A 20,080-nucleotide genomic window follows, 5' to 3' on the forward strand; every position below is an offset into this window, starting at 1 on the left:
AGGGTCAAAGGTTTTTATTATAAGACGTAAAAGTTAATGCTTAACTACAAAACCTATTTTACAGCCTTTATTCTATAAAGGGTTACAAAGCAATGTCTAACTTTTTGTGTGTGCATGGAAAAAAACAACATGCATTTCTAATATAATACCACTGTGAAAACCCATCAATCATTTTAGGAGCCTCAGATATAAAGCAATTACACACTCTACGAACTAAATTGGTTCTGCAGAAATTTACATAAAACTGCCATTAACTCATCTCCATGTTACCAGAACTGTATAAGAACAAAATATTTTTTTATTAGGATGTTTACATACACACAATGTCCTGCTGAGAAATTATGTTTTTTTCAATACAGCGTTTTAGTTTTAGTTCTATAAGGAGAATTTATAGTTTTTGCAGTGGAATTGCTTGTAGTCTTAAAACTCCTTCACACATTGTTTTTAACTATTCAAATCAACAAGATTTTGACTATTTTTGACTGTCGCAGATCAGAAAAATTATTTTGTACTATTATAGTGTAATACCATATTATTTTAGTTGAAAATTACCAATAACATCAAAAATCTTGACCCATGGTGAATGCGCTCTGTGTGAAACGACAATGCTTTATTATATCACGAATTAACTCAAAATTTGTATCTAACACGCACTGACCAATTAAAGATTTACTCTTGTCTCTGTCTGTTTACTACAATTTAATTAAAAACAATTAAAAGGTGACATTAGCAGTATATTTGATAAATAACACTTTATTGTTGCTTGTGTAACTGTGGTTGCCTATCAAGCAGCACAAGCAATTCTCCGTTTTACGTATAGTAGAAGAGAATACAGTAAAGTAAACATAACCCTTAACTTAAACGTCAAATCCAAAACCAAATAATCTATTCAAAATGTCGATGTTCTGAGTCAGAACTAGTCAGAAGTGGACTAAAACCGTAAAATTTAAAACTTTTGTTTAACAGGCAAGTTTTGCCTATTGAAACTATCAGTTCAGTGATTAAATTTCAGCAAATCGACCTTATATGATCGAAACCGAGTCGAACGTCATGTCGGGAAAGACGACAATAAAGGGTAACCCATCCCAGTATGTAAAACTAAACATTGGGGGTTCCCTGCATTACACCACTATTGGAACCCTCACTAAGCACGATACAATGCTTAGGGCTATGTTTAGTGGCAGAATGGAAGTTCTTTCAGATTCAGATGGTAAGAGGTACACAAATAATCACTCTGTTTGTTGGTATTTGAAAGCAGAATACTCCACTGTTTACCTTAGAAATCAGTTTTGTATTTGTTGTAATTTTGGTTAAGTATTTGATTTATGTGAACAGGTTATAAATGCATTGCTATATTCTAGTACTTTCAACACATTTTCTTGTTTCATTCCAATTATTATTACCTACTATTGTAAATAAATATTGGTGTGTCATACTACCATATAGTCATAAGTAAAATACCTTATTGATCTTGAAGGTTTATCTGATTTGTCTCCAGATTTACTAACACTGAAAGAAACAAAAATACCCATAAATATTTAAAATTTAAACAATTTCCAAAAACTCATTTTTGATGATTTTTGATTTTATTTGAAAATTAACTTTTCTTGAAGACAATAAGTAAATGCCTACAGTTAAAATATAAATAATTAATCTTTTCTGGATAATAACCCTTCACTAAATACACACTTTACACAGAGTTCATTTAATACCTCATAATAAGCATACCATTTTGCTATTAAGCCACAGCTTTGCCTTGGATATTGTAACAAAATCAAAAATACTGATATCAATCCATTTACATTTACTTGGAAAATGTTTTCATTGGTTGTTTGGTCTGAACTATTTTTTTCCTGGTTTTTTTGTAGGTTGGATATTAATTGATAGATGTGGCAAACATTTTGGTACCATTTTAAATTTCTTAAGAGATGGTAGTGTCTCTTTACCAGAATCCAGTAGAGAAATTGCTGAGTTACAAGCTGAAGCTAAATACTATCTCATTGAAGAATTAGCAGAGTCTTGTGTAAAAGCTTTACAGAAGAAAGAGAGAGGTGAACACGAACCAATATGTATGGTAAGCCACTTAAAAACCATAAAATTAAAAAAATCTTGATTGCTGCAGTGAAAATCCATTTTAATTTGTTAATTTGTTTTGTTCAGGTTCCTTTGATAACCTCCCTAAAAGAAGAAGAAACTCTGATCAGTTCTAATTCATCTAAGCCGGCAATAAAACTTTTAATCAACCGGCATAACAATAAATACTCTTACACATCCACTTCTGATGATAATTTGCTAAAAAACATTGAACTTTTTGATAAACTTTCATTGTGGTATAGTAATCGCGTTATGTTTTTAAAGGACGTCATTAGTACTGGGGAAATATGCTGTTGGATTTTTTATGGTCATGGCAAAAAGGTCAGTTTATTTTTTTTATTTTTTGGTTGTTGGCATAAATCAATAATATGTAGCAGGAAGATTTAAGTTCATTAAGGGTTTGGGTCATTCTTATTACAGTGGTATAATCAGCAATTCAGTGAAAAAAGTAGGTAGGTTGACCATATGCAGTATTAGATAGAGATATGTATGTATTCACTAAGTAGAGTTTTGGTAAAAACTAAAGCTAAAAATCTTTTTTTTTATGAAGTAAAGACAAAATTAACAGAAGCACTTTAAGACCTTTCCAATCTTTTAATAAACAGCTTAGAAAAATAATTGGGACAGTAAAATGTTGTCACACAGTTTCTTCTAAAATCAGGGCTGTTGATTGAGTTTGATATACAGGGTGAAAAAGTTTACTGGATATTTAATTTGTATCAAATCATTTCTATGTCAGGGACACAACAATGTTCTGACAATGCTTGTTGAACAGAGTTCACAATAAAATATCTTTTAATAATGAAAAAAATGTAGTTCCTTTGATGTACTTCTTTTAGAACTTTAATTGTTGGCATTTCCTTGCAGTTGAGAATAAAAAATTGATGCACATTTGTCAGTTTGCATTTCTGTCAACATCATACACTTGCATAGATTGTGTGGAAGGTTCTGTATTATCAAAAAATGTAGAAAACACTAGTTTTTGTCTACGGCTAAGATTTCTGCAACATGAATTCTTTTTTTGTAAGTTGTGGATGTTTACATAATATCACTTTGTAAATAGTCAATAGCCTATTCATGAATTTTGCACTTAGATGGCATTTTTTTGTTTTTCAGATTTTTTCAAAATGTATTGCTCAAAATAGAATCTTTGCATTTTCTTCTAGCACACCAAGCACAGTTTCCGTAATAGCTAATTGCATTAAATTTTCTTGTTTTAATACTCAACTTTCTAAGCAAAAAATAACACTTGGCCATTTAGTTTGAGCTGGGAGATTTAAAGATTGATGGTACTATCAAAGTGGTAATAAATGGTCATTAAAAACTGTAAATTACCGCTGTATGTTTATAGGACACTTTTCTCATATTCTTGGATGAACAATTTCTCCTTACAATTTATGACGCCAATTCCGGGACACCCTGTATTTCAGGCAATGCATTTATTCTTTCCTTACATTAAAGAAGGATATAAAAGCAAAATTTCGACACTGCAAGAAAGCCCGGGTTGGTTTTAATATTAGAGTAATCCTTGTAAAGTATATGATATTCTTGTATCCTTTAAGTTATTGGGACGCATTTATTTATTTAATTAGCTTGTCTTAAATGTCATACTTGGTTTACCATGGTTTTGATTACTTCTTTTACTCTGTGTGACGACTGGTCATGGTTGACGCCAAGTGTCAACTAACAATATTGCATCTTGTAACTATATCTACTTGTATTATATAGATACATATTATTGGTCTATCCCAACCACCACCAACTATTAAAAATGATAGTACAAAATTATATTAATGTAATAAACAGGTGTCTGAAGTATGTTGCACATCAATTGTGTACGCAACAGACAAAAAACACACAAAAGTCGAATGTCCGGAAGCGCGTATCTACGAAGAAACCTTAAACATTCTCCTGTACGAAAACCGAAACGCACCCAATCAGGAACTGATGCAGGCTACGTCTCCTAGGGTGGCTGTTAGTGGCATGTCCTCTTATACCAGCGACGAGGAGGAAGAACGCTCAGGTATTGAGAGGTTAAGGTCTAATAAGAGTAGCTGATTTTTTAGGAAAACTAGATCTTTCTCTAGAACCAAATATTGTCGTGTTCTCACTTTATAAATAATTTAACCATGCATTGATCAAATTGGCGAAATGAGAGAGATTTTGATCGGATATTTTGTGATGCGGTATTCAGGGTAGTGTAGAAAAGAAGTCCGGTTGTACACTCACCAATCCCATTTTAGTGTTATCTTTGTTGTAGCATGTGATTGTTGTATGCCCGATTATTTCATTTTTTTTTTTGCGGCTGAGAAAATGGCAGTATTTTTTATTTTAGTAACTAAATGTGGTTTATGTGTACCTAGTGAAGGGATTCTACTACAAAATTCAAAATTACTATTAACTTTAAAGAAAAAAATATAAATTTGTTCAGAGGGAATCCCTACACTCACTCCCATCGGTGGTATATGTGTTTCAGCAATGAACTGAGTCCGGCTGTCTGTTTCCACCCATTACCACCCCCGCCTACCACCTATAACCGCCCACCACTCATCTCCGCCCACTCGTCCACAGGCTGCCGTCGCTTTTTTGCCGTTTATGTCTTGCGTTTTACGTTGTTGGTTTCCTCGTCGCATGTTCTCCCTCGCTCGTCGTAATGGTAACACCACTGACTAGGTAGGTAATCCGTGGTGAAATGCATTGATACTCAAAAAAAAAAAGATCCGAATCCAAAGTGTTTGCAGTATTTAAAATGTTCTTTATACAGTTTTAGTTAGTGTTTTTAAATTATCCGTGATTTGTTTTAACCTAAAAAAGCATATCATATCAGTGCATTTCAAGGTAAATAAATGTGTGTAATAATAGATTTCATATACCTTTATGTGCAAAAAGTGAATCAATTTGTCCTACTTATAGCTTGTTTACTAGTTTTTGCAGTTGGTCGCATCTCAATATCCTTTCAGTTGATTCACTTTCTAGATGTTGTCTTCAATGTACGATTAAGAGTTTTACTATTTGTTTCAATATAATCGTTAAAGAGTGTGGTTTCTTTTTTAGAAACACTTGTATGTGAGTATTGTGTGTTATTTTATGTGAAATTGGTACGGTGAAGCAATTTGGGATGTTTCAGATTTTTATTTACAGTGAACATCAAAGCATTTAAGTATCTAACGTTGAGATTTGATTCTGACAATGGTCATGATCATCCAGGATTGAAAGAAATAGTTATTGAATGCTTCAATGCCGAATATTATAATTGTTGCTTCTAACTCTCATATCAGTAGATACATTTTGCAACTGTGATTTTAAAGAATTTATAGGACCATTTTGCTTAAGTCTATGGAATAGTAGATAGCACATGAATAACCGTGTGTTACATGGTCTGCAAGAGCTAAGACGAATATTTTGTCAGTAGGATGTCATTAAAGACAATAGGCCTAAACTACGAGAAGACACAGATAGAGGGTTGCCCAGTTTTAAGTGTCAATACTTCACCATTTCAAATCAAAAACCATAAACCCAACAAAAGATTGACATGGGGCGAAGAAACTAATACAAAATTTGAATAGAAAAGTAAATGCACTCAATTGGAACTTGATTTTTAAATTTTTCTCTAATCTTCGAAAGAGTACAGGAAACAAAAATCATCAGTATATTCTGCTGCTGAATGTTGAAACGCTTTAGAATGCAAAACACTAGACTCAGTAATCGGTTCTGATTGAAAGTAAAATATTAGAACAATAATTAATTCTTTTCAGTTCAGAATAACTTTATTCTAAAGATAATATCTATGGAAACCGTGAAATCTGACGCTGCTATGGGTCAATTCCGTCATTTCTATAGAAATTATCCTACGAATAAATAGATTCTGAGGTGAAAATACCGTCCCTTAATGAAGTAAATCTAGTCAATATTTTTCACAAATCGAGTAAGAAAATTAAATCATATAAAAATCGATTGATTTTTTATTATTTGAGGGTTTACGTTCACTGTAAACGAGAATCTGGTTAACCCCACATTTTGAATACAAGAAGAATTTATTGTATGTGACATAGTAAATCTTGCAACCAATTTAAACAATTTATACAATAATACTTACTCATAAAAGTAATTTTTGTGGTGTCACAATAGCCCTGAAATGTTAGGTTTTTTAGTTGTACTGTATAATATAAAAATATATATCAGAATAGATGTTAAATTCACTAAATATACTCATTATTTACATTATTAAAAAAAAGCAAAGATTAGGCGTATGCGCAAAATACAAAAATAGAATGACGGAACAATGTAATAAATCGTAAAATGGACTTGGTCAAAGTCGTCATTCTGTTTTTCTTTTAAATATGCATCTGTTACTGTTGGTAAATATTCCATTATATACAACATTAGTCTAGTACTAACGGTTTAATTAATGAGTGTTAAAAAAAACTTATTACTCTATAAACACTGAAATATCAATTTTATCACCGAGATCTAATCAAGAGTCTCTACAAATCTATGCATAAACCAAAAAACACATAGATATCACAACTATAATATTAATTATACACATAGACTATATTAAGAATTGTTGTTTAAGAGAGAAAATATAGAGATCTAATCTAATATAAGATCATGGTAAAGAAGTGTTAATAGCATTAGTTCCTTTATTTCACATGTACTGATTTTAGTTTTGATCAATTCTAGTAGTAAAAATAATATTAGCTGATAAAATGTTAAAGTATTGTTATTATTTATATTTGTGTATGGTCATGAACACGTATTTATTGTCTTAAAAATAATTCAAAGTCATATCAAAACTTATTTATTTTCACTTTAAATATATGTGATTTTATTGTAAGTAATTGAATATAGACTGTGATGTTGATTTGTTATTTTAATCCCCTACATAAAAAAAGACAAAGTATGAAAAATGGTTTATTTAAAAATTAATACGGTTTTTACAATTCTAATACACTACATCTATTATTTGTCTATTTCTAACTTTTGGCATGGACACATTGGTACAGTACATTATATGCAACAATATAATATTTGTTCATCAATAAGGTGAACTTACTCCTTACAAATTACTCGCCTAACTATTGAGGTGTTAATAGGAAATTAACATTTTTAAGGGTGTATAGGAAAGGTATTTAAAACTATAAATGGTGTTATGTGATGCACTGATGTTCAATTGAAATATTAAAGCTTAACTAGTGCTTTAAAATTGGACAACCGCAATGTTATACTATTTTAAAATTGTACAGCTTTGTAGGTATTATAGAAGTTTATATTTATATTTGGAAAACATCAAAAGGATTGAATGTAGTTGACTAAACCAATCATATACAGGGCTATTCACGTTATTTGACACGGAAGATTCTGACTAAACTATTCACTTTCAAAAAAGTTTTGATTCTGGGATGGATATAGACCTATTGGAGGTATCTTTTAAAAATATTTTCAAGATGTACCGGTTGTCCCAAATGCAGAAAAAGTATCAAAGTCATGTTTTTTTAAATGAAACTCGTAGTATATTACTTACTTACTTATTTTTAGAATCTACATATATCCATCCCAGAATCAAAACTTTGTTGAAAGTGAATACTTTAGTCACAATTTTTCGTGTCGAATAACGTGAATAACCCTGTATAGTCAGTTTTAAAAATTGCAACAAAGTCTCTAAAAACAGTTTCCTCGTAAAAATACAAAGTTAGACTCCGTTTTTTTATAACGCATAAGTAACAATTTATATTCTACTCCGAATGATATTCGGATTCGGTATGTTTAAAGCTTTTTTGTGTTTTTTTAACGACTACGGTAGTCACTACTTTTAAATACCATCGTTCTTAGAACGATTACAAAACTACACTCGCCATGTAAATACCTATTTAGACACTTTTTCTCGATGTCTTCGACTTTAAAAATACAAAAATAGAGATTTCAAGTACCATATCTCCAAGATTTATTAGCGTGACATATATTTGATTTTTGTCTGTTCGTTTTTGGAGTAACAATCACATTTTTGCTTGATAGTTTGTAAGGTAAAAATAGTTGTTAAATTTTTGTGTAGGTATCTCTCAAATTCACTTACGTTGAAATGATGGGTCGAAGATTTTAAAGTTTAACTTCTACAAGATAAGCTTTTAAATGTTTCCTACAGAAACATTAATATTTTCATATTATTTAGGACACTTAAGCCCTTTATAAAGTTTGTTTTTACTTTTTAATTGGAACATGTTATTCCATTTTCTACTCAAATGCATGTATAAAAATATTTAAACGGCCTTATTTACAGCCTCACACATGACAAATTAGTGGTAACTAAGTAATGTTGACTTATTACAATTTACTGTCTTCGTTGTAGAAGCAACAAACGTGGACAAGACAAACTAGCATTCAACATAAAATGCCGGTTTGTTATGATGCTGCCTTAAACAATAATTAATAAGCAACATTTGGTAAAATTCTCCATCTAGAACAACAGCTATACACCAACTACGAACCTAAATTTGCAATTTGCATGCAAAAAATATTTATAAATATAATCGCAATTCCTATATTATATTATTTTCTTATGCGAGTAGTATTATTAGATTTTATATTAATAAGCGTAATAGTCTCGTCACTATTCCGGGGTCTTACATTTAGGTTTTTTTTTGGCAATCAACTTTGAGCATTTTGACCTGATAAATGGTTTTACTCAAACATTTTTCAGTTCAGTTTAGTGACCACCAATGTTTAGTTTTCAACTCAATGTTAGAAAACACAATTGTATTAAATGAGATGTAAAGAGAAACAAAATAATTTTTTTTCTATGAATCAAACAAATACAATAATCTCCAAATTTTCTAGAACAAAAATCGAAATTTATTGGATACAAATAACATCTATTTGTATAGTTTTAGTTGTTTTGTCTAAATTTACACAAAAAGTGAACAAATCAATGTCAACGAATATCGTAATGATTGGTATATTTTAACATAAACATTATATCAAGTTGAGAAGGCTTGGGACAGTAATAACAAGGTCACTTTCTTAATTATGTATGTATGTTTGACCTTTATTGGGGTCTTTTTAGGGCTTAAATTATGTATGACAGTTTTTTGAGTCCAGCAAAAAACGTAGTCACATTGGCTTCCCTGATTTTTTGGGAGAAGAAGTGATTTATTAATTTTTTTTTAGAGAGTAGTATAATATGCAATGGACAGCTTCATACATTTTTGATTAGATATGGAAAGCAAACATGAATGAAGATTTTTTAACAAAAAATGTTTGTGTTACTAAATTTAAAACAGTAATGGGAAAGTTTAAGACACTTGATAACTCTGGTGATTTTTAGAAGGTTGTCAGTAGAATTTAGAGGTTTCTGATACTTTCAAAGTAGTCTTGAAGGCCTCTGACACTTTTTAGAAGGTTCTCAGTAGTATTTAGAGGTTTCTAACACATTCAAAGTAGTCTTGGAGGCCTCTGGCAATGTAGAGTACTCTGGCATTCTTTAAAAAGTTTCCAATTGCATTTCGAGGTTTCTGGTAGAACTAAAATGGTCCTAGAGGTTTCTGGCAATTTATATCAAGCAATTGTCATTTGATCTTACCTTCAAATTGTTAGAGAACCATCATTTACCTCACACAATGAAACCTTCAATAATTCTTTTAACTGTTATACAAATTATTTATGCAAAGGTAGTCATAAAGATGTTATAAAACTGGTCACATTTCACTGCCTGGACCAAAAAAGTATATGGTAGCAAAATTAAAAGCTTGGTTTAGGTGTCTAAAAGTAGGAAATTAATCCAATCATTGTTAATCTTAGAGTAGAAGGAACATCAAACAAAAATAGGATGAGATAACAATGAATAGTGTATATTTAAAACTCTTATTACCAGTCATTGGGCATTGATACGTCATTCCAATTTGTTTGATTTTCCGCATACATGCCAAATGTGTGGTCCTTTTTATACCACCTTACTTTGGCAAGGCCAACTCACTAATGTGGGAATATAATTTTATTGTCTAGCAGGCAATTAACGAAAATTTGAGGACTTTAATTCTATATTTATTATACAATTGTAACATGTAAAGCCAAAATTATTCTTTAGATTCCTTGAAGTTAATTTTACTGAAAAATTTATCTGTACTTTTTTTGATCAGGTATTTCTCAAGCCAAACCGTACAATAGTGGCTTTTGAACTTGGTTTAGGTCAGAAACGTCACTTTGAGATTCAGTCAAAGAATAGCTATTTAACAAGAAGAGCTAGTTGAAAAGAGAAAGCGAATTAGAGAGAGATATGGACTCTTCCTATCAAAGTTACGAGACAATTGACTGATATTGGCTTTGATCGTTGAATATCAGGAGTTTCATTGGTTGGTCATTCAGGTTGCTGAAGAACGTTGCCATATCTCAGACCACATCAAATATTTGTTTTAAAACATCAATTTAAAGTTAATAATAGTTAATAAGGATTGATATCTTCCTATAATTAAGAGGCAAGCTTAAAACACTTTGACTCAAAAGAAGTAAACAATGATTATAAGAAATTAGTTTATATTTGACTTTGAAAATTGGATGCAATTTTTATTTCAAAATGAAATAAGATAAGAGACAACCGGCAACATGATTCCTACCAAAAGCTAACCGAGTTCAGCCAAAAACATCTCCCCAACATCAAAGGAATTATGCCGGCTGTCCCTTCTTGATAAATAGCTATTATTTTCATAAACGGATCAATCAAACATGTCTGAAACTGTCCTGTTGATACTTGTATAACTGAAATTAATTTTTTCTCTAAAATAATTAGGGGTAATAATTATTGATCTTATAGAAAATTACATCGAAATTATGTCTCGCACGACGGTGTAAAATTCAGTGTAAAAATGAAGTGTGAAAATCTCAAAATTCTCCTTACCTTGTAAATCATTGTTACTTATGATGGCTGGAATATTAATATTTCTTGAACTAATATTGTTAACTTTTTCACCTAAAGAAACTTAAAATTAAAAAAGTAGTCATATTATAGTGACCTGTTACTTCAGTCACATATTTTTCATATAACGCGCTAAAATAGAGAACCCTTAAAACTAAACGAAACATAACATTATTATCACACTTATGCAAAATAAATGTCTTAAAAATAATCTCTCTAAATAATACAGTCACAAAAGTCTTTGGTAATACATTCTAAAATTATAAAAAAAACTACTGACCGACCATAATTATAAAGTTTCGGAAGACCCAATTTGTTGAGAACTTTGGTAGATTTTTGACTAAATGTAGACTAGGCCATGCTGCACAAACTACTAGCGTCTGGCAATTATTAACAATAAACAGACAATAAAAAAATTAAACCTTCTTCTAAAATATGAAGAAAAAAGTTTCAAATATGCTGGCAAAAACACCTCTTTGATTTGTATAATAAAAATATAAAACTCTTTAGCATACAAGTTGGCACTAGAACACTTCAATTCAATCGCTGAAAGAATTAATAGTCGAATTATGTCGAGTTTTTCGACTACCTTCTTCCATGTCAGCTTTGGGGTTAATACTTTGGCTTAATGCGATAGTTTTCGGAAAATCTATCGTCGCGTAACTTTTCTTTTGCAGCGTTGGACTGTCTTGTACGCCAACTGTTGCCGTTACTGACGCAGGCTTTGGTTGTGAACCAGCTATAATTTGTTTTTACCCAAATGAAACTCTTAGCAAACTAATCTTATGACAGTTATACGTTGAAAGTCACTTTTAACATCAAGATTAACCAAAAAGAAAAATCTGCTTACCTGCATGTCCATTCATGTAATTTCCATTATCTTTTTTGGTAGCAGCCAAGTCCAGTTCAGCATAATTCACTTCCTTTATTACGCCATATTCCATGTCGTACGTTGTTGGTGTACAAGGAACACTGTTGCTCATATACATCTGAACAACTTCGGCGTTATTTGGTAACATGGCATTTGTCACAGTAGTAGACTGCTGCAAACAATAATATACAAAATCTTTAGTAATTTTATCTACAGAGCTGTCATAAGTATAGCTATATAAGCATTCATAATATTTTTGTTGTTCCCTCCTCTAGGGCGCGGGGTTTTTTAGTTTTAAATTTAAATTTTATTTTATAATAAGTTTTAGACTAGGAGCGAAAATAATTAAAAGTTCCATACGGGTAAGTGGTGGCGTCATTTAAAAAAAAAACTTGTCAAGAGAAAAAATAGTAAAAGGAAAAGAAAACACTTGGAAGAAGCTTTGAGGAGGCTGGGAAACGTGTTTGACTGGTGGTGTCTGTCTCCAAGTTCGTACTTCCCCCAGTAATTCAGACATTTCGACCAAAACCTTTAAAGGGGCTGGAAGGGCTTGTTTGGTTAGCAGATTTTTGGAACAGCTTACGTTTGAGCTATTACCAGCAACCTTAGAGACTTCACCTTTGGATACGGGGGCAAAATTAAATCGGAGTACTTTAAGGGATAACAGAATTCACGATAAGAGCAGCTTAATATATTTTTTTTGAAACTCCTGTGAAGGTTCAAACTCTGATGTTACCAGATCAACTATTGGTTCTTATTTAACAGGAAATGGTTATTTTATATTTCCGTTAAGTTAGTTTGATGTTTTAACTATATTAATAGGTAAAGAACTATCATAATACAATTCTTCAAAAATCAACTGGTTGTCAAACATCTTGTATGTTTTTCATTCAAACAAAATTTCAACAGTGTCTCAATTTTGTGAAAATAAAATCTGACTTAGACATGTTTAAGTTGTGCTGCCAATTTAAATTTCTTTAATGACTACTGTACATTTCTAACTTAATGAATAAAGCGTAAATATACAGGTATGATAATTTCATAGGAAATCAACGGTATGAAAAGAGAAACAACGCAATATCTGTCTTTTTTTCACAGTCAGAAGTTTCTGAACTGACAATGCATATAATCTTTAACTTTTAATCAGGGAAAAACTTACCTAACACACATTTAATTAAACAATTCATATCTGGATAGATTAAATAAAAGTCTCATTTATGTGTTTCAATTGCTATCATAAAACAGTAAAAGTCAAAATTAATCTACTGAGTGTAAAAACCATTCTTTTATACAATAATCTCTAATTTTTAATGAAGAAGAGACTGTGAAATAAAAACTTAAATGAAACATACTTTTAATTAAACCATACATATCTGGATAGATTAATTAAAATCTTATTCATGTGACTTAATTGTAATCATTAACAGTAAAAGTTAAAGATTAATCTCCCAAGTTTAAAAACCAATAATCTCCTAAACTATAATCAGTTAAGCAGGATAATAAATAAAATAATTAGTGTAGAGTTTATTAAATGGTTTACACAGAAAGCTAATCTGCTTCTAAACCATTCTAAAATAAAACAATTTATTGCATCATTAATGGTTTTAAATGATAATTCTTATAATTTTGACTTTTCAATTTTAGTCTTCTTTATCTTGTAATAAATGCAGTTCTTGTTAAAGCACAATATTATTGCAACACAATTACAATTGACTGGTTTTATGATAGGCTATTTAAAATAAAAAAAGGTTGGCTTACCTGTAACACTTGCAAACTTTCCACATCCCTGCTGTCTATATTAGCATAGCAGTGAACTTCTTCACTCAACTCTCTTTGGTACTCTCTGCTTTCAGTAAAGCTATTCTGACTTAAACTATTAATAATCTCTTTTGCATCCACATTCATGTACACATGACTTGATGACTCTAAAAAGACATGAAACTTTATACATCTTGAAATTGAAAATTCTCCTTTTAGATACATACCTACGTCAACCACTCCCACATTGGCATAATTTGCAGGCACCACTCCATTTTCCTCCACTATGGAGCTGACATGTTTATTATTGTTGTGTTCCAATGGGGATACTGCTGCTATAGATGGTGGTGGAGATATTGCAGTGGGGCTTAGCTGGCCATTACTATATAAATTAATGCGTATCAATTAATGAAGTGTTTGTTATTTCTAAGTTGAGTTGAGTTTAAGTTCATCAGAGAGCAAGAGAAAGTGCCTTTTTGCACAGAATACAATTTAATTATATCAAAATAGCTTGAAAATATTTGCTGAGGTCTAAAAAAGCATTTTCTAGAAACGCGTAAACAAATGCTTAAAAAGATAAGTTTACATTTTTTACGTCCAAAATAGCGACAACTGAAGCAGTTACGATTTTCTGAAGTTAATTTTATCTGGAAAACATTGCATTGACTTTATTATTTTATTTCAGAGAGAAAGATCAAAATAGCAATACTACTCTACTGCAGTGGTCTCAAACTTAAAATGTTGTATTAATTAAAAATTGAAAAAAAAAACTTGAAACTTGAAATTGGTCATCAATAGCTATTTATGTAACCAGTTACGAAAAGATCGATTTTGTGTAACAAATGAATGTTTGTAGGGCGAGCGCAGCGAGGTCCTACAATTTGAATGAGTTACACAATAAGACATTTTCGAAACGTGTTGCATACATAATTTTTTCTAATTTTGACCAAAAAGCGGTAAAAACCATCTTTTAAAGTGATTTAACACAAATATTCACTTTCATAGCACCTTGTATAAACAGTGACAACGACATGTTATGATGGATGTCGCCCATATGTTTCTACGGAAATGCATAAAAACAGGGAGTGATGAAATGAACATTTCATAACTAGTTACATAAAGTAAAACGTTTTGTCACTCTAATCAGTTTTGAAAAGTGTCACTTTATATGCCATAATTAGAAAAAATAATTTATTGTGAATTAAACTTTGTTACTGAATATAAAGTAATGCTTGGTGACTTGGAGCTTTTATTAGTAACTAAAATAGGTACTTTCAAAATAGTTAACATACAACAAAGGTAAAAAAAACTGAAATGTAAATAATTGCAATTAGTGATTAGTAGATAGTAATCTGTTGCAAAATGGGTAAGTATCAATTTACAAATTTAAACTGACCAAATAATTTTCAAATGCTCCGAAGTAGTCTAAAAAATTGTAAAAACATTTCAAAACACTAGAGAAGCTCCAAAATGCCTTGCAAAAGCTTACAAAACAGCCTAGAAGCTTCTAAAAAAAAGCTTTTCAACTTATCTATAGAAGCTCTCAAAAGATTTCAAGACTTCTAGAGCAGTTTAACAGCTTTGTCTAAAGGGAATCGTCTACAAGGTTTTAAATGCGTTAAAAGCAGTCTAGAAACTTCAATGTCCTTTAAACTGTTCAAACACTTTCCAAATGTTACTAAAGTAGTCTAAAAAGGTTTTAAAACTCTATAGAAACTCCAAAATGCTTCAAAAGAACCGTCTACAAGATTTCAAATGCCTTAAAAGCATTCCAGAACCTTCAATATGCTCTTTAAACTGTCCAAAAACCTTCCAAATACTCCTCAAGTAGTTTAAAAAGGTTTTAAAACACTACGGGAACTCCAAAATGCTTCCCAAAACCGTCCAAATGCCCCTTAAGTAATTCAAAAAAATTTGGAAAGTTTTCAAAACAGTCTAAAACCTTCCTTGACCCAAAACAAGTTTGCAGGTTTTTATGCTTTTTTGAGGAAAATAGTTTTAAATTTTCAAGGGTTTTTTTCAGAATTTTAGTGCTTTTTAATCTGGACTCTAGTAATAAGCCTCTATAATATTCAAATTGAAATTGAAGTTCAAATGCATCCAGTGAATCAGTAATATGGGTAAAAGTAGCATACAATTGTATAAAAAAAAGTTAAATTACTTAGTTTAACAAAATGTTATGGTAAATAATCAACTTGACACCTGACAACAACTTAAATAGTTAACTCCTTTAATTTTGATCTGACTGTATAGTTTAAATTAGCAAAGTTCCAGCATTGTTTCTGAATTGCCAAAATCTGATGATGACTTAAATGCAACATCCAACATCCTATTTATATATATTTGGATTAACTAAATGTTTTTCTTTGACTTAAAAAATTAATCTTTTTTTTTGATCTTTGATTTAGCAATTTTTTTATTTTTTTAATTTCATTATTAGTAAACACCACTAAATATACACACACACCATTAAGTACATATGTATAGAAATGGTGTTGTGTGTAGCGTATTTGGTTTCTTGTAGCAATTGCCTTTTAAAAATTATTATAACTACAAATATTAAATGCAAATAAAAATTAAAAAATTTGGCTAATTTTTGATATCATGTTCTGGTACTTAAATCAGAAAAATGCTGCAACTTTTCAAATTTAAACTTCGCTGTCAGACCAAAATTAACAGTTAACAACCATTAAGTAAAATATATACAATCAAAACAATATTAATATAAAAAAAGAAAAACAAACCTTGATATTGATCCTGGTCTACTGAGAATCCCAACAAATGGTCTGCAAATTAATTATTACCACATTTTTTACCCATATTTGACTAAGATAAATCATTAATTAAAATACCTGGTTTTCTGTTGTTGATTATTCAAACTACCATTGATTTCAGGCCTTCTCTGAACAGGAGGGCCTGGTGCTGCACCCATAATAGAAGAATCAACATTTGTGTGGTGTATGTTGTGCATTAAGTGATTCTCACTTGAAACTAAGTTGGTATTATCTTGAATTCCCCCAATAATGTGTTGCTGAACCATATTGAATAACTGTTCAGCCTTTCTGCACTTGAAAGCATAGTAACCAGGACCAGTTGGGCTACGCCTTCCACATTCTATACTGAACACATCAGTGTCAACATCCCATCCATATTTCCTCAGTGAGCGGAGTGGCCACACTATGGGATTTTTGCCTTTTTGGTGTAAAATCAATTCTGATTCTGTTACCTACATAATTAAATTTCTAGTAGTAATCTAAAATGTGATATTAAGTAGCATACCTCTAATTTTCCCCTGCTTACAGGCTTTCCTTTATCATTAACATTAATTACATTAAAAATGTTTGGATGGGTGTCATTTATATCAGATTTACTGTTGACACAACCCATTTTCATGCAACAGCTCAGAATTTATAGCCCTAAAATAAATAATAACAAATGGTTAAAATTGTAGTGACTTAACAAGATTCCTACATAAAACTGACTTGAGAATAAGATATCAATCAACTTGATTATGATGGCACTATCTTGTATGATCCTGAATTTTAATGTATTTAACAAGTAATCCTACAAAATGCTATTATCAATTCTTCAAACAGAAACACAATACTTTTAATAAACAAACAATTATTCAAGGTTACCCTATTATCTGTTTATCTTGTTATTTACCTTGAAAACAGGGATGTTCCTTGGGGTTGTGATTTGAAAACAGTAAACAACCCAAATGCACGTAAACACTTCAGCGTCATTATTTGGTGGACCCCATTTTATAAACGTTAATTTAACTTAACATAGGAAAAGAAAGTTTTTTATCTTTTTAAGATAAAAAAAGAAAATTTTCTAGTGAAATGCGTATCTTCTTGACATTCTTGTATTGTGCTTGTTTGTTGTCATTTTTTGATGTTTGTGTTTGTCATTGTTCTGTCAAATATCAAGCTTTGAGGTTATGTGCCTCTTGCTCTTCTTCTTTTTTAGCCTTAACCGCCAACATCAATGAATTGAGTGTGAAACTTGGAAGCGGAATAAAGAGAATGAGATTTACTGATTTAGTGCCATAGAATGTTCCAAGATGTAAAACAATGGTACAGTGGAGTTGAGACATGTAACTTGTCTCATGCATAATTGAGCAAATAAATCAACATTCCACATAAAAAATCTACTTAATTTGTTTTAAAAGTAAAAAAGGTTTTTAATGTTGCGGATAATTCTGTACTGCCCCCTAACTAGTACCTATTCTTTATGGGGTTTTACTTTACAAACCGCTGTGGCTCAAAAACTGCTATTCGTATGATGTCCAAACCTAGTTATAAACATTTACCAACAAGCATTTACTCCCTTTTTACAGTAGTTTATTTTATTTAGAGAAACACAATTCATATAACATAATTTATGCGACTTCTTACAAACTGAAAAATGTAATTATCTGTTGTTGTACAATCACGAAACATGATTTTAATCGGCAATCTAGTAGCTGAGAGCGAGTTATTGCTCATCAACCTGATTAACTGCAAGACAATAGGCCTTAACTGCTCCGTTTTAGATTCAAATGATAGTTCATGCCACTGGCGTCGTGTAAATCTTGATAACTCTTTTACCTTTCTATTTGAAATAACTGTTTATTCTGGGTTAACACTGCAGCAGAAAATTGCCTGCAATGTGCCGATTGGGTGCTATATCTGTACCGGCAAAATAGAATAAAACTGTACTAAAATAAGTGTAGCACGACACTGGTGCACCTGAAATCAAAGACTTGACCAGTAGTGCAATTAGTCACTCCATTGCGAGCTGATTAACATAATAACAAAGAACCCATTTGAGTACATCGATGGGAACCGTACCGGCACCACACCTTTACAAGGTACCTGATTGATGTTCTGCGCCATCTTTATAAACTTGGTCGATCAATGTCAGGGGCTTTGAACCATATCCTACACATCTCTAATTTTACTTTATAAATTTTGCTCCATTTGACAACAACATAAAATTGTGATAGTTGCAGTAGTTTTTCGGGAAGCATTCTCATGAATAATAGAAAAAAGTTTGAGCTTCTGACATCTTTAAACGTTTTATGTATTTGTCTAATTAAGCATCTTTTGAAAAATACATCTTTTGTTCTTGGCTAATAATGTACATACTAATTAATATTTAGCTTGATGAGAAAACTCTCTTGGAAATGCAGATATTAAACTACAGCAAATGTTCAGCATGTTCCCTCTTTATCTGAAGATACAATGGGTCTATCTCACAAATAACAAATCAGTTTTAATCATTTGAAATAGAAAGTGTGAGTGCAAAAATAGAATATTTTCTAACCAACATGTTTATTTTGGATGCTGGTCTTTATGTTTGGTGTGGAAAGTTTTTAATGCTGGTTTTGCAGTTGTTATGTTGGTAGCAATGAATTCAAGTCCATAAAGCTAACATTTCTAATATTATTGCCTGATTTTTTGTCAAACTCCTTACCAGTTGAAAATTCATCTTGGCAGCTTTTAGATAAATATTACAAGTCTTAAAAAATTTGCAGGATGTCCTCAAGACGGAAACATAATTTTGTTCTAATTTCATGATTTTGTTTAACACCAATCCATCAAACGCAACTAACTCATTTCATCCGGCGAACTTTTCTGCATCATCAAATCCACTTCAAATATCCGCCAATTTAACCAATAAAGCAAGGAATCGAACCTGTTTATCTTTGGTGCGGCTGCAAAAACCATATCAATTAAAAAGCACATTTTTGGACCTTTGAGTCCGACTCGAGCCAAAACGACCATTCAGACGGATATTAAGCTTGTTCCCTCTAATGAGCTGGTTGCATGTTTGTGATACTACAGGGTGGTCACGCAATTAGAGCACACTTATTATTTGATCTCATAAAGACCACTTTTGTAATAAATCTTAGCACAGATTGATCACGTTTTTCGAAAATATGTACACGAATGAGAAGCAATTTTAGTGCAAGGTTTTTGAACCACTGCAGAGTGAATCTCTAGTGTATTAAAGTTGGTCCACTCTGTTAATTATAGAATTCAGATCAATAATGTATGAGTCCATTAATTATTTATGATTGATTGTTCATTACGAACGAACGCCGCCGTTGCGGCTGTGGTTCATTTTAATAATAAAATGAGCAGCAAAGATGGATCAGGTGGTTCTTAAGCGGTGGACTGGCAGAAAACAGAACCAGTAATTACGTGGAATTTCTTGTTGTGAAGTTGTGCGGGCCACCCTCCATATTCGTAAGTAACTATATGGAAATGATACCATCTGCTTGAACAACAAACATTTTGTGGGCCAAATACAATAATCCTCAAACGAGTTGTCACTCTATAGAACCATCCATAAACATAAAAAAATCGATTGTCACATAATAAGCAACATAGTTTTTAAATTAATAAGGTCCCATCATTCGTCCTATCTCGATGGCTCATTTCTTTTCGTTGCTCGACCGATCG

The 20,080-nt window shown here is 31.3% G+C and overlaps 2 protein-coding genes across 5 annotated transcripts; one reads left to right on the forward strand and one right to left on the reverse strand.

The window, feature by feature from the left end:
• Window positions 1-869: 869 nt before the first annotated feature.
• Window positions 870-6,958, forward strand: LOC145727450 (BTB/POZ domain-containing adapter for CUL3-mediated RhoA degradation protein 3). 2 transcript variants are annotated; one of them, XM_081977013.1, is made up of 5 exons: window positions 870-1,210; window positions 1,869-2,074; window positions 2,161-2,415; window positions 3,901-4,117; window positions 4,571-6,958. In XM_081977013.1, exons 1-5 carry the CDS (start codon window positions 1,027-1,029, stop codon window positions 4,579-4,581), a joined length of 873 nt encoding a protein of 290 aa, XP_081833139.1. In that variant the 5' UTR covers window positions 870-1,026; the 3' UTR covers window positions 4,582-6,958. The 2 variants fall into 2 exon arrangements, with proteins under 2 accessions (XP_081833139.1, XP_081833138.1); XM_081977012.1 differs by having other exon boundaries at window positions 3,901-6,958.
• A 37-nt stretch (window positions 6,959-6,995) lies between these two features.
• Window positions 6,996-17,527, reverse strand: LOC145727449 (uncharacterized). Of its 3 annotated transcripts, XM_081977010.1 has the most exons (9): window positions 17,295-17,527; window positions 16,908-17,044; window positions 16,614-16,854; window positions 16,481-16,550; window positions 16,373-16,414; window positions 13,856-14,010; window positions 13,629-13,795; window positions 11,850-12,042; window positions 6,996-11,738 (listed from the first exon to the last, which is right to left on the reverse strand). In XM_081977010.1, the coding sequence occupies exons 2-9, from the start codon at window positions 17,019-17,021 to the stop codon at window positions 11,539-11,541; spliced, it is 1,182 nt and encodes a 393-aa protein (XP_081833136.1). In that variant the 5' UTR covers window positions 17,022-17,044; window positions 17,295-17,527; the 3' UTR covers window positions 6,996-11,538. The 3 variants fall into 3 exon arrangements, with proteins under 3 accessions (XP_081833136.1, XP_081833134.1, XP_081833135.1); XM_081977008.1 differs by having other exon boundaries at window positions 16,481-16,854; XM_081977009.1 differs by lacking the exon at window positions 17,295-17,527 and adding an exon at window positions 17,111-17,202 and having other exon boundaries at window positions 16,481-16,854.
• Between the last annotated feature and the right edge of the window lie 2,553 nt (window positions 17,528-20,080).

This window comes from Ips typographus, linkage group LG4 (genome assembly GCF_016097725.1).
Source record: "Ips typographus isolate SLU linkage group LG4, UJ_Ityp_2.0, whole genome shotgun sequence".
NCBI lineage: Eukaryota > Metazoa > Arthropoda > Insecta > Coleoptera > Curculionidae > Ips > Ips typographus.